General features: G+C 46.5%; 1 protein-coding gene across 3 annotated transcripts in view; it reads left to right on the forward strand.

Annotated features, from left to right (window-relative positions):
• Positions 1–2,299: 2,299 nt before the first annotated feature.
• LEMD3 (LEM domain containing 3) overlaps positions 2,300–13,262 on the forward strand; it is a 77,623-nt gene continuing 66,660 nt past the window's right edge. For 2 of the 3 annotated variants that reach the window (XM_034770650.1, XM_034770655.1), the window contains exon 1: positions 2,390–3,896. In XM_034770650.1, the coding sequence (XP_034626541.1) occupies positions 2,390–3,896 (1,507 nt within the window). Of the gene's footprint in view, positions 3,897–13,262 lie in introns of all 3 variants that reach the window. The other variant, XM_034770661.1, reaches the window with a different exon arrangement.

Genomic DNA, 13,262 nt, shown 5'->3' on the forward strand with positions numbered 1-13,262 from the left:
AACCGTTCCTTGCTGCTGTCAAGGCTCCCTGTGTAGGGTTTCATGAGCCACGGCATTAACGGGTAAGCGGGATCTCCAAGGATCACAATGGGCATTTCAACTTCCTCTACCGTGATCTTCCGCTCTGGGAAAAAAGTCCCGGCCGGCATCTTCCTGAACAGCCAAGTGTTCCAAAAGATGCATGCATCATGCACCTTTCCAGGCCAGTCTGTGTTAATGTCAGTGAAATGCCAACGGTGATCCACAAGCGCCTGGAGAACCATAGAGAAATACCCCTTCCGATTAACGTACTCGGATCCTAGGTGTGGTGGTGCCAGAATAGGAATGTGCGTCCCATCTATCGCCCCTCCACAGTTAGGGAACCCCATTTGTGCAAAGCCATCCACTATTTCCTGCACGTTACCCAGAGTCACGGTTCTTCTGAGTAGGATGCGATTAATGGCCTTGCAAACTTGCATCAACACGATTCCAACGGTCGACTTTCCCACTCCAAACTGGTTTGCGATCGACTGGTAGCTGTCTGGAGTTGCCAGCTTCCAGATTGCAATAGCCATCCGCTTCTCCACTGGCAGGGCAGCTCTCAATCTCGTGTCCTTGTGCAGCAGGGTGGGGGCAAGCTCCTCACACAGTCCCATGAAAGTGGCTTTTCTCATCCGAAAGTTCTGCAGCCACTGCTCGTCATCCCAGACTTCCATGACGATGTGATCCCACCACTCAGTGCTTGTTTCCCGAGCCCAAAAGCGGCGTTCCAGTGCTGAGCATGTCCGTGAATGCCACAAGCAATTTCATTTCATATGCGTTACGCGGCTCGATAGCATCGTCGGACTCCTCACCCTCACTCTCACTTTGGATCTTAAGGAATAGTTCGACAGCCAAATGTGACGTGCTGGCGAGACTCGTCAGCATACGCCTCAGCAGTTCAGACTCCATTTCCCGCAGACAGATCGTGCTGCACAGAAACCGTTGAAAGATGGCGCCAAAGGTGGCTAGAAACAAAGGGATTTCTGGGATGCGAAGCGATGCATCACGGAGCGTTGGGACAGGACCCAGAATGCCCCACACCTACGCCTCCTTCCCGCAACCCACGACGCCAGAATGGGAAGAGGTGCTCTGTGGGATAGCTGCCCATAATGCACCGCTCCCAATAGTGCTGCAATTGCCGCAAATGTGGCCATGACAGTGCGCTGGGCAGCTGTCAGTGTGGACAGATTGCAGCGCTTTCCCTACTCAGCTGTACGAAGACAGGTTTAACTCACAGCGCTGTACATCTGCAAGTGTAGCCAAGGCCTAACATTTACACAGTGCTTTTCAGTCGTAGAAGAGCTATTTGAAAGGGCTCCTCCTGAAAGAGCAATAGGGCTGATTTTCTGATTAATCATCCTCACCATTATAAAAGGACTTCAAACCTTCTAAGCACCTGGATAGTCTGGCCCTGTCTCCAGCATAAGTTGAACAGCCTCAGAGCTAATTGTCTTCTGTGTTGAAATGAGCCTAGAGGGGTGGGTACAGATGCTGAGGACAGCTCCCTATTGCCATGCCCTCTGCCTCTCAGCCCTGGTCTAAACACAAAATTTAGATCAACCTAGATACATCACTGAGGGTGTGAAAAATTCATACCCTTGAGGTCTGGACCATAATTAAAGCAGCCAAGCCTGCTGTGTAGACATGACTAGGTCAATGAAAGACTTGTGGAAGCAGATTACCTACATTGACTGAAACCCCACTCCCATCTTGACAGGATATTTTATCCACACCTATTTCAGACCTGTTCAGCTACAGCTTTAATGGAACAATTGGTACTAAATCTAAGCTTGCCTCATTCTTGTATCCATGGCTCCATTTTCATGTGTGTGGCAGGGGGGGATTACGTTATATGTCCACCATGTACCCAATGCCACTTCACCCAGATTTTTGCCTGCAGGATGGGGACACAACTTTGCTGGGTGGAGCCCAGCCTTCTACACCATTCCCTCCTCCGGCCCAACAGCCGCCTTCCTGGGACGTCAGAGAATGGCAGCAACCAGTGCAGCCTCCACTACGGAGTAGCTCTCACGGCTCCGTACCCTCCGGCGTCGCCCGGCTTGGCGCATTGCAACGCGTTCTTCTCGCAGGGGAGGGCCGCGCTGCTTGCAGACGGGCGCGCACGTGCGTGTCATTCACCCCGGTGCCCAGCACCAGCGTAAGGCCGTGGAGTGGAGTGGAGCGCAGCGCAGGGGAAGCGTCCCCCTCCCTCTCCCGTCTGGCTGGCGTCTCCGGCGGGGGGGGCGGTGCTTCCAGGGTGACAGACGGGTCTAGGCCACAGTCTAGTGCGCACGCGTCAGTTCCGGCGGGGACGGGAGAGCGGCGCGGCGCGTGGGTAGGAAACGCCGCGGCGGCGGGGCAGAGAAACATGGCGGCGGCCGCGCAGCTCACGGATGAGGAGCTGTTCTCGGAGCTTAGGCGCTTCGGCCTCTCCCCGGGGCCGGTCACCGAGAGCACCCGGCCCGTCTACCTGAAGAAGCTGAAGAAACTGCGGGAGGATGAGCGGGCCGGAGCCCGCGGCAGCGCCAACAAGACCCGGAACAGCAACAACAATAACACGGGGGCCGGGGCAGCGCCGGGCGAAGGCGGCGGCGGCAGAGCGGCCCCGGGCATGGGGGCCCGGCTGGCCAGCCCCGACCAGCCCTACTTGCCGGGCGGCGCAGGCGGGGGCAGCCGGAGCCGCGCAGCACCCCCTGCCGGGGGCGGCAAAGTGCTGCTGGGTTTCAGCTCGGACGAGTCGGATGTGGAGGCCAGTCCCAGGAGCCAGGCCGGCGCCGGGGGCGGCAGCAGCAGCAGCCGGAGGGAGCGGGCGTCGCCCCCAGTCCGCGGCTTGAGGCCCGCAGCCTCCCATGGAGCCTGCAGCGAGAGGAACAGTTTCCCCCCTGAGGCGGCCAGGAGGAAGCCCAGTGCCTGGTGGGGGGCGGTGGCCAGGAGACCGACGGCCACGGCGGGGGCTCAGACTCAGGACATGCGGGAGCCTGGGGAAGGGGGGGAGGACGAGGAGGAGGAGGAGGAGCGGCAGTGGAAGAACCGGACTGTGAATGGTAATAGGCACCCCTCCCTTGGCGGCAGGGCCGAGTATTCCGACTCGGAGGAGGAGGGGGAGAGAGCCAAGCAGCAGGTATTGAAGGAGGAGACTGCAGCCCGCCAGCACCGGGGCAGACGGAGCCTGAGCAAATCTGCTGCCCCATTCACGGCCAGCAAATGTGCTGCAGCCGGCGCTGGCATGATGGAGACGGGCCAGCAAAGGGCTGGAGGAGGCGGCGGTGCTGGTGTAATCGCAATGAATGACAGGGCGGAGGCGGCTGCTGCTGGAAGTCTAGACAGGGGCAGAAATGAGGAGGAGGCAGCGGTGACGAGGGGGGGAGACTGTGAAAACTTGGACACCAGCCCTTCCACCCCCAGATACCGCAGCACCTCCTCCAAGAATTCCCCTCCACTCTTGGTACTGCCGCAGCCCACAGACATGGACAGCAGCAAAATCAGTGACCCTCTGGGCACTGTTAGGAAAGCAGCCAATAATCATGTTCTCAGCGGCGCTGCTGGTGGCTTTAATATTGAACCTAGGATTTATTCAGCTACCAACAGCCTCCCCCTGGGTGCTGCCACCCCCTCTTCCCTTAGAATCAATCACTCCAACCACACGGGCTCTAATCACACCTACCTGAAAAACACCTATAAGCAAAAGCTTTCTGAGCCTGAGGAGGAGCTTCTCCAACAGTTCAAGAGAGAGGAGATATCCACCACCGGAGGCTTCAGTGCACATTACTTGTCCATGTTTCTCTTAACTGCTGCATGCTTGTTTTTTCTGATACTGGGACTCATGTACGTGAGAATGAGAGGATCGGGAGTAGCTGAGCATGGGGAAGTCAACAGTAAGTATGAGGTCAAGGGTAAGAGGGGGTCTCTTATTGTAATGGGGCATACACTTACCCAGTGCTATTTTGTGCTCTAACACTTTTCACTTCAGGGTCTTGACAGCATAATCTTTCCAATGCATTTCTAGTATAGGTAAATAGTGTTCCCACTTACTGATGTATAAATTGAGGCACAGAAGGATTATGACTTGCTCAAGGTGACCATTGAGTCTATTTGACAACTGTGTGTAGAACCTGACTCAATCTCCTGCTCTAACCTGTTGACATCTGTCTATCTAGTATGACTTTTCTGTTTCACTAAGCACTTTCATATTTGTTTTATGACAACTCATCTTATGAAAGGTCAATAGAAAAATTAGGTGGTAAGGCCTTATATTGGTATGATCTCAGTAAGATTCATCTGCATTCGGATGTCTTTGATCCAAATAGTAAAGCAGATTCAGTTTTAATACATAAGTGAAGCTGTGTAGTCAAATGAAGCATAACCCAGGTTTGGATGATATTTTCACAAATGAGGTTATACTGCAAAAGGTTTGGTTTTTGCTCTAGTTCAGTGGTTCTCAGATTATGGGGCAGGCCTCCCAAGGGAGGTGCAGGAATGTGTCAAGGGAGGCATGAGCTGTATGCTTTTTTGAAGAGCTCTGGCTGTTGGCCTCAGGATGCTGGAGCTGGTGCAGAAGGGCCATGCACACCCGGGAGGTGGGGACAAAGGGTGTAGCCAGAGCTCCACTGCCCTGGGGCTGACAGCTGCAGCACTGCCACCCAGGCTCAGATTCCTCCTTCCTCTGCCCTCATCAGGAGGTGGCTTGGGATCTCATCTCTTTCCCCCTCCGCCCGCCCGCCTGCTGCCAGTCCTCACCCAAGGTGGTGGGCTCCAGCTGTTAGCCCTGGGGTGGCAGCAGCAGCGCAGAAGTAAGGGTGGCAATGGGGTGCTAAGTCTTCTGTGAAAAGCGATATTGATTAATATATTTTTTTCCCACATTGCTACCCTTACTTTTGTGCTGCTGCTGGCCTGGTGCTGCTTTCAGAGCTGGGTGCCTGGCCAGCAGCCACTGCTCTCTGCTTTGCCTTCAGAGCTGAATGGCAGTGTGTGTGTGGGGGGCATAAACAACTACAGAGGGGTCCTGATCAAATAAGTTTGAGAACCACTGCTCTAGGTTGATGTGATGTAGAGCTTTCTAGCAGAGATCTTGTTCTAAATTTAAGATTGACTATCCTGTATAAAATACAGGTTGAGGCCTTAGTTTGAGCGTCAAGCAGTCTTTTAAATCTTCACATAATACCTATTTGGACTTCTTAAATATGTGGAAGTAACTTTTAAAAATGACTAAAATTTAGAAATTGCCATTCTGTAACCATAAAACAGGTACAAAAATGGAAATGTATCATCTCAGGGTGGTGAATCATGCTAATTCAACTCTTGGCCTCCCTGAAATGGGCATCAAAACTGTCTATTAACTGTAGTGGTATTTTCTTTATCCGGATAGCTGTTCATTAGAAATTAAAAAGATGACAGAATCTTGTCTTAAGGAGAGTGAGCAACAGTTAGATGGTAATGTGTAGTCATTAGTGATTTATGCTGGTCTTGGAACAGTGACTGAGATGAAAGGCTGCATACTTCCTTAGTTAAAGTAGGTGTGTAACATGCAAAAGAAACAGATGGAGGTGTAATCCGTGCCATTAACTGCTTGCAGACTAGATAGACAAACTAATTCAAGACAGAAATAAAATAGATGTAGGGAGATGAATATATTAGAATATTGTGTGTGTGTGTGCGCGCAGTGCCCTAGCACAATGGGGCCCTAATCCCTGATTGAGGCCTCTAGGTGCTACTGCAATACAAACTATTAATTTATCCCTGGAACCTACTGGGGCTCTTGCAACAGCAAATAGTTGTCTGATACATTTTGAATCCCTCTGCTATTCTGGAATGGGAAAGCCCCCCCCTTCCCCTCCAATCTTTTGGCTGTGGAAAGGGATGTAGCAGTTGCGCTGCCATTTTTTGGTCTACTGCTGACAGTAGCCTTCTCAAGCAGCAGCAGAGTAATGGGTATGTTTGTCAGTTTTATTGCTTCCCACATGGCTCAGAAGAGCTGCAGTGAAATTGGGCAGTCTTCTGCTGTTTGGGAAAGCTGTGAACATAAGGCAACACACTGGAATAGACTGAATACTCAGGAAGATATCCCTGTAATGTATAACCATAAGGGCTAGAAACTTTCCTCTTTTTATTAAGTGGTGCTGAGCACCACAACTCCCAGTGAAGTCTTAAAGACAAAAGTATTAAATCCTGAAGATTTTGATGGGCAAGTTTCCCACTGGTGAACAGACAAATGGATTTTACAAGCCCTCCTGAAGACTGAGGTCTAGTTTACAAAGTTAGGTTGACATAGCTACATTGGTCAGGGTTGTGCCATAGCTGTGCCAACCTAACCCCCAGTGTAGACGCTGCGAGGTTCAAAGAAAGTTTCATAGATGTAGCTACTGTTGCTTGGGAGGGTGGTGTTCCTAAGTGAATGGGGAGAAGGGGGTAACGACGACCTTTTCATCAATGTAGGCTCTACATTAGAGTTATGCTGGCATAGTCTGGTGACCTAGCTATGCCTGTGTAGTCTCCGAAGTGTGGCTATACCATAAGATGGATTTCTCAGTCACTATACTAAAAGTACATTGTATGTAAACGTATCTTGACCTTTTTGTATTTGGAAGAAAGCTACTTCTCTTTTGAATCAGAGTTTAGAGCAGTGGTGTCATAAGAACATAAGAACTGCCATACTGGGTCAGACCAAAGGTCCATCTAGTCCATCCAGTATCCTGTCTTCCGACAGTGGCCAATGTCAGGTGCCCCAGAGGGAATGAACAGACAGGTAATCATCAAGTGATCCATTCCCTGTTGCTCATTTCCAGCTTCTGGCAAACAGAGGCTAGGGACACTATCCCTGCCTGTCTTGACTAATAGCCATTGACGGACCTATCCTGCAGGATATATGTTCAGCCCTCAGACTGAGCAAATATGTCAAAAAAGGTAAAGGGGTCACAATCAATGCTTGGTCCTATTCTGCTTCCTTTGCATTGTCTAGGTGGTAGAAAGGCAGTGGAAACCACCTGTACGTTCCCTGCCGGAGTCCCCTCTGATGAGGGGAGGCCCCTAGAGGACTATAAATAGAGGCGGTGTGCATCTGATTCGCAGATCATTTTTGCGGATATCTGCAAATTTGCAGGGCTTTATATATAAAATTTAGGTCTGCATCTATCTGCGTTCGGCAAAAATGGTCCGTGGATATCTGCGGATTTGCAGGGTTCTAACTATAAAGCCAATCCTGCATGTCTTTCTCCACAGCCTCTGGCATAGGGCGCAAGTTGAGGGCAGGAAAGGCATCTGATTGGAGCGTAACATGCTTTGGCTACTTCCAGCTAGTGTATGGTCCCTGGGTAACTATTGCCACGTAGCGCCAGCAGCCTCCAGGCTACTCCAATCTTGACTTGGGCAGAGAATTGCGGAACCTGTTACTGGTTATTTGTTCTCAGCTTCTTTTTCTCTCTCTCCTGCTGTCTTGGGTGGCTGTGTCAGGTGCTTCTTAGGCTCAGATAAAGCCAGCCTAGCTCTCTCCTGCAGGAGCCTGGTGGCTCCTATAGTTCTGTGGGATGTCACTTACATTCCTCCCCATAGTGACAGGGTCGATTCAACATTTTCTTTTTAAAATAGTACAGTATGTCTCAGGCAACATACTAGAATTAATAATCAAATACCTATTTTCTTGTCACCTCTTAAAGGCCACAAGTTGGACATCACTGTTTCAGAGTAACTAGTCCTATGTTCTATTATAGAAAAACACTTTTCCTGTATAACTGCTTTGGACTTTACTGAATTGTATTTCACACTTTTTTATGGAAATAACTTGGAGTTGGAACAAAAGCCTCTCAAAACATCAGTCAAATAGTGTCTCTCTCTCTCTCTCCTCTCCCTTCCCCCCCAGTGAAATGGAACTAAGTTTTAGGAAAACAATTTGCTGGGTTATAACTTTCTTCGCATAACAATCCAGGTACTGAGAGAGTGCTTTTTCTGTTGAGTGTAAGTCCTGGTAAGAGGTAGTTAAAGCCCCCCCCCCCCCCTTTTTTTTTTTTTAAAACCCCGTTCAACACTTTGATTAGAAAAGTGGCAAGCACTAACTCTTTCATGAAGTAAGTGACTTGTAAACATCAGTGCATAAGTTCTTGTGTCCTGTGTAAGTGGTGTGCACATTAAATTAGTCTCTAGTATATGACTGGGCATTGAGTGGTTGAACTTCAAAAACTGACTGTCATCTTTCAGTTCTCATTTTCTCAAAAAGCCTTAGCATCTTTCTATTCCTACCCCCAAACTATTTAAAAAACAAACAAAAAAACCAGCATAGTTGGAATATTCCATAAGCTTGTAAATTACATTTCAGCTATGTCTGTCACTTTGCACCAGAATTACATCTTAAAGAAACAAGCTATTTTAAATATTATTTTTGAGCTCTCCCTCGAAACTGGCCCTATCTCTTCTCATAGTTCACTGTCATTGTGTCAAGAAACACTCCTGTTGCGAAGCACAGCAATGAAAGAGTTTAATTTCAGACTGGAGCATTTTTGGCATAACTTTTTTTTTTGGCTTGTATTCGGTTGTTTTCCCACAACTGGGAATCCTCAAGGAATGAGTAAAGTACTGTGTGATTTATACCTACAAACACAAAAATTTACTTTTTACAATGCATACACATCTTTCACTTTCATGTAAGTTTTTGTTTCTGAGCCTCAGTAAGGTCTAGCTCACTCCAAAATGTGTAAGCCAGTAAAGGTGAAATCCATTTTTTGCTGAACTGTATAAAACTTTTAGCTCATGACTGAGTTTACTCTTTGGAGCCAGTGGGATGTGAAGAAGTGAGGTTCTTACCCACGAAAGCTTATGCTCCCAATACTTCTGTTAGTCTTAAAGGTGCCACAGAACCCTCTGTTGCTTTTTAGTGGGATGTTAGTGATCCAGCTGTGATACTGTGAATACATATAGCTGTTAAGTGTCTTTGCATGAACTGCCAAGCACTTCAAGCGACTGCTCATCTTGACAGGTTTCAGAGTGGTAGGCGTGTTAGTCTGTATCAGCAAACACAACGAGGAGTCCTTGTGGCACCTTAGAGACTAACAGATTTATTTGGACATATGCTTTCGTGAGTTAGAACCCACTTTGTCAGATGCATGGAGTGTAAAATACAGGAGTAGGTATAAATACACCTTTATTCCGATATAACGCGACCAGATATAACACGAATTCGGATATAACGCGGTAAAGCAGCGCTCCAGGGGGACGGGCCTGCGCACTCCAGTGGATCAAAGCAAGTTCGATATAACTCGGTTTCACCTATAACGCGGTAAGATTTTTTGGCTCCCAAGGGCAGCATTATATCGGGGTAGAGGTGTACATGAAAAGATGCGAGTTCCCTTAGTAAGTGTGAGGTCAGTCTAACAAGACAATTTGAGTTCTTCTTGTGTTTTTTCACAGTAAAAGAATGGGAAATTCAAATAAGGATTCTAGAGATGTAACCTCTCCTCCAGCAAATAAGTCTTGAGTGCATAGTAAGGTTTTTGTTGGCAAAATAAGAAAAAGGAGAGTATTGTATAGTGCAAAGTGAAATTGTTAAACTAGTTCAATACATGCTGGGAAATAACCTCTCTGGCACATCACTCTAAAAGCAGTGAGGACACGAGACATTAAAAGAAAAGTAGTATATGTTTGGAGACTTTATATGGTAGGTTGTATGTAAGAGAGACAAGGTGCGCTCAACTTCTGTTGTTGGGAGACAAACTTTTGAGCTTAAACGCCGCTATTCTTGTCACGAAGAAGAGCTCTGTATAAACTCAAAAGCTTGTTTCTTACCAAAAGAAGTTGGTTCAATAAAATATACTACAACACCCCCTTGTCTCTATAATATCTTGGGACCAACACAGCTACAACACTATATACATTTTTTATGCAATCAGTACTGTGTAGTTTGTTTCATAAATGGCAGAGTAGAAGATGTGTGATGTGGAGACTCAGTGGTCTAGTTCCTTGTTGGGGTCATTGACTTGTTTAGAGGTAGACTAAAGTTCTGAATCAAAGAACTGGAAAGCAGAGCCAAGAATGAATGTCTTCATATTGGGGCCATGTTGTGGGTTAGTTGGCCAGGAACCTGAATCCTTGATTTAAACACTTCAGGTTTGCGGACATTTTGGAACTCTTGGGAGCAAACTGGATTTATAAGGGGTAGAGTGCAGTGCTACTTATTGGTGGAGAACAGGGCTGTGAAGGAACTTGGTTACAGTAAATTCCTTTCACTATCTATTAAAATCACCATCTATAAGCTTAATTTGTTCTCTGAAAATAATGCTATTATCTTTCGCTTTGTACATGACTACTTTCTACCATGAGATAATTTTGAAACTGGAGTTACCTGGCGATTTAATCTGATTTGTGAAGCTGATCAAAAAATAAATCGCTTTGCTCTTCGGGTCTGAGTGCAGTGCTTACAGTAGTAAAAATTAATTGTTGGTTAACAAAATGTGTGTGGTGTAAGCAAACAAAGATCCAATATTGAATCAGAAAATGAACACATAGGCCTAAAGAGGATGAAATTCTCTTGACCCCCTATGCTATTTAACACTTATCAGTGACCTGGAAGAAAAATCATCACTGATTGCACTTGACCCCAGTAAATAATGAAGAGAACAGCTCAACAGGTGACCAATTCCGAGCAATCTGGATTGCTTGGTAAGCTGGGCACTGGCAAACAATATGCGTTTTAATATGGCTAAACTTATACATCTAGGAACAAAACGTAGGCTATACTTGCAAGGTGGGGGACGCTATCCTAGGAAGCAATGACTTTGAAAAAGATTTGGGGGTCATGGTGCGACTCTGTGGCCAAAATAGCTAATGCAATCCTGGAATGCATAAACAGGAAAATCTTAAGTAGAAATAGAGAGGTTATTTTACCTCTATATTTGGCACTGGTGTGTCCGCTGTTGGAATACAGTGGGCAAATCTACACTACAAAATTAAGTCAACCTAAGTTATGTTGACGTACAGCCACCACAGTAATTAAATAGCTTTTGCATGTCCATACTACACTCCTTGCATTGGAGGTGCGCATCCTCACCAGAAATACTTGGACCGATTTAACTGTCAGTGTGGGGCATTGTGGGACAGTTTCTGAAAGGCAGCAACAGTGGATGCATAGGTGGGGTGGCTGTATGTGAGTGCTGAAAGCTCCCTAGAAGTGTAGGTGAGGCACCAGTGCCGAGACCGTGGCCCCATGTCTTGCTTCCCCTGAGGCTCTGACTTCGCTCCATCCCAAGGCCCTGCCCCATCTCTGAGAGTCCCCCACTTGCACTTCTCCACCCCCTCCCCCGGAGAGGTGTGGGTGGGGGGGAAGAGGTAGAGTGGGGGCAGGGCCTTGTGGGAAAGAAATGAAGTATAGGTGGGGCCCCAGGGAGTGGCCACTGTCTGCGTGCTGGTGGCTCCCCCACTTCTTGGGAGCTTCTAGCGGCGGCGCTTCAGAGGTGGTGGGCCAGCATTCCTCCAAAGGGAGGTGCACTGCATCTGGCATTTCTTGCCCATTTGGGAAGGTTTAGCCTCCCCAAGCCTCTTATTCCAGCCGCCCACGAATGGATGTAAGCAAGGCAGTGTCTACACTGACACTGTATATACCTAATTACATTGACCTAAGCGCTATGCCTCTTGCAGTGGTGGAGTTAAATCGGTGTAGGGGGTGAGATACATTGGTGCAAGCTACCTTTTAGTGAAGAGGCTTACAAAGTTGGGTCGACGTAAGTTGACTTATGTCAACCTAATTCTGTAATGTAGACCAGGGCTGTGTCGACTTCTGATGTCTGATTTAGAAAGGATGTTGATAAATTGGAGAGGGTTCAGAGAAGAGCCCTGAGAATGATTAAAGAATTAGAAACATGCCTTATGGTCTTACAGTGATTGATTCAAGGACTTAATGTGTTTAGCTTAACAGAGAAAAGGTTAAGGGGTGACTTGATTACAGTCTATAAGTATCTATCTGGGGAACATTATGAGATATTTGGGCTTCTCTGTCTAACAAAGAAAGGTATAACACTATCCAGTGGTTAGAAGTTGAAGCTAAACAAATTCAGACTGGCAATAAAGCATACATTTTTGACCGGGAGTGTAATTAACCATTTGAACAATTTACCATGGTTCATGGTGACCATTTTTAAATCAAGATTTAAAAAAAAAGATATGTTCTTGGAATTATTTTGGGAAAATTATTTGGCCTGTTTTACAGGAGATCAGACTAATGATCACAATGGTCCCTTCTGGCCCTGAAATCTAAAATGTAAAAGAAAAAGCTTTAAAAATATTTTTAGAAAAATTAGACAAGCTGTTCTGAATGAGATGCAGAGTTAAGAGGCTGTACCAGTTTGAGGAAGTTTTGCTCGGAATACAAAGAATCTGTTTTATGCTCTGATAGAGTAAGAAGAGACCACTTTCTTCTAAAAGATGATATTCTATCATTCTTCAAGTTGTAAAAGTAATGAGGTTATTCAGGGATGTTCCTATGGGTGTACTTACAAATTTAAGAAATAGGGGAACTGGCAGTTCATCTATCATGGCAGTCTTCTATCTTTGTCAGGGTATTTTGCACCTGAATTCTTGTGTAAGCACAAAGAATGCAGGTGCAAAATACCATGCTTTTAGAAGGTGCTACCAATTTTAAAATACTGCTTATGATACTTCAGTTATGTGTGAAAATTGCCTAATAAGTGGGATAGAGTCGAGGGGTTTTTTCTTTAATAAACTGAACACTTTAAGAAAAGTGTATGCCTTTAATTACTGAATGCTTTCTTTTACACTGATTATTTAGTTTGTTCAGCAAAATCTAGGGCATTCTTCTTTACACTTCAGTTGCAAGTTCCCTTTTAACCAAAAACCTGGTGGGCAGATGGAAATTAAGAGGAACTGAAAGGATAGTGTCCTATTATTCATAATGCACAAATGAGTAACTCTCCTAAAAAACCTTAGAAGATTCTGACAAGTTTCTTCTTGGCTTTGCAAGCTGTTCAATTGACTGCCTATTTGTCCATGGGCAGGTATTGTCAAATATTCCAGTGAAAATGCTTTGATGTAGTCGGCAGGTTTTTTTATTGAATCATGATGCCATGTGTTATCAAGCCTACTTAAATGTCTTGATCACTCACTTGGTATTAGCATGCAGCAAACTTTTTTTGGGGGGAGGGGGGAACATGTACTGCTTGAGAGTTGAGCATCTTGATTGGTTGGGACTCTTCTAGAACAAATGTATGTATATCTTTATTTGAATACCAGGCCATCAATAGACCTGA

This window comes from Trachemys scripta, chromosome 1, assembly GCF_013100865.1.
Source record: "Trachemys scripta elegans isolate TJP31775 chromosome 1, CAS_Tse_1.0, whole genome shotgun sequence".
Classification (NCBI taxonomy): domain Eukaryota; kingdom Metazoa; phylum Chordata; order Testudines; family Emydidae; genus Trachemys; species Trachemys scripta.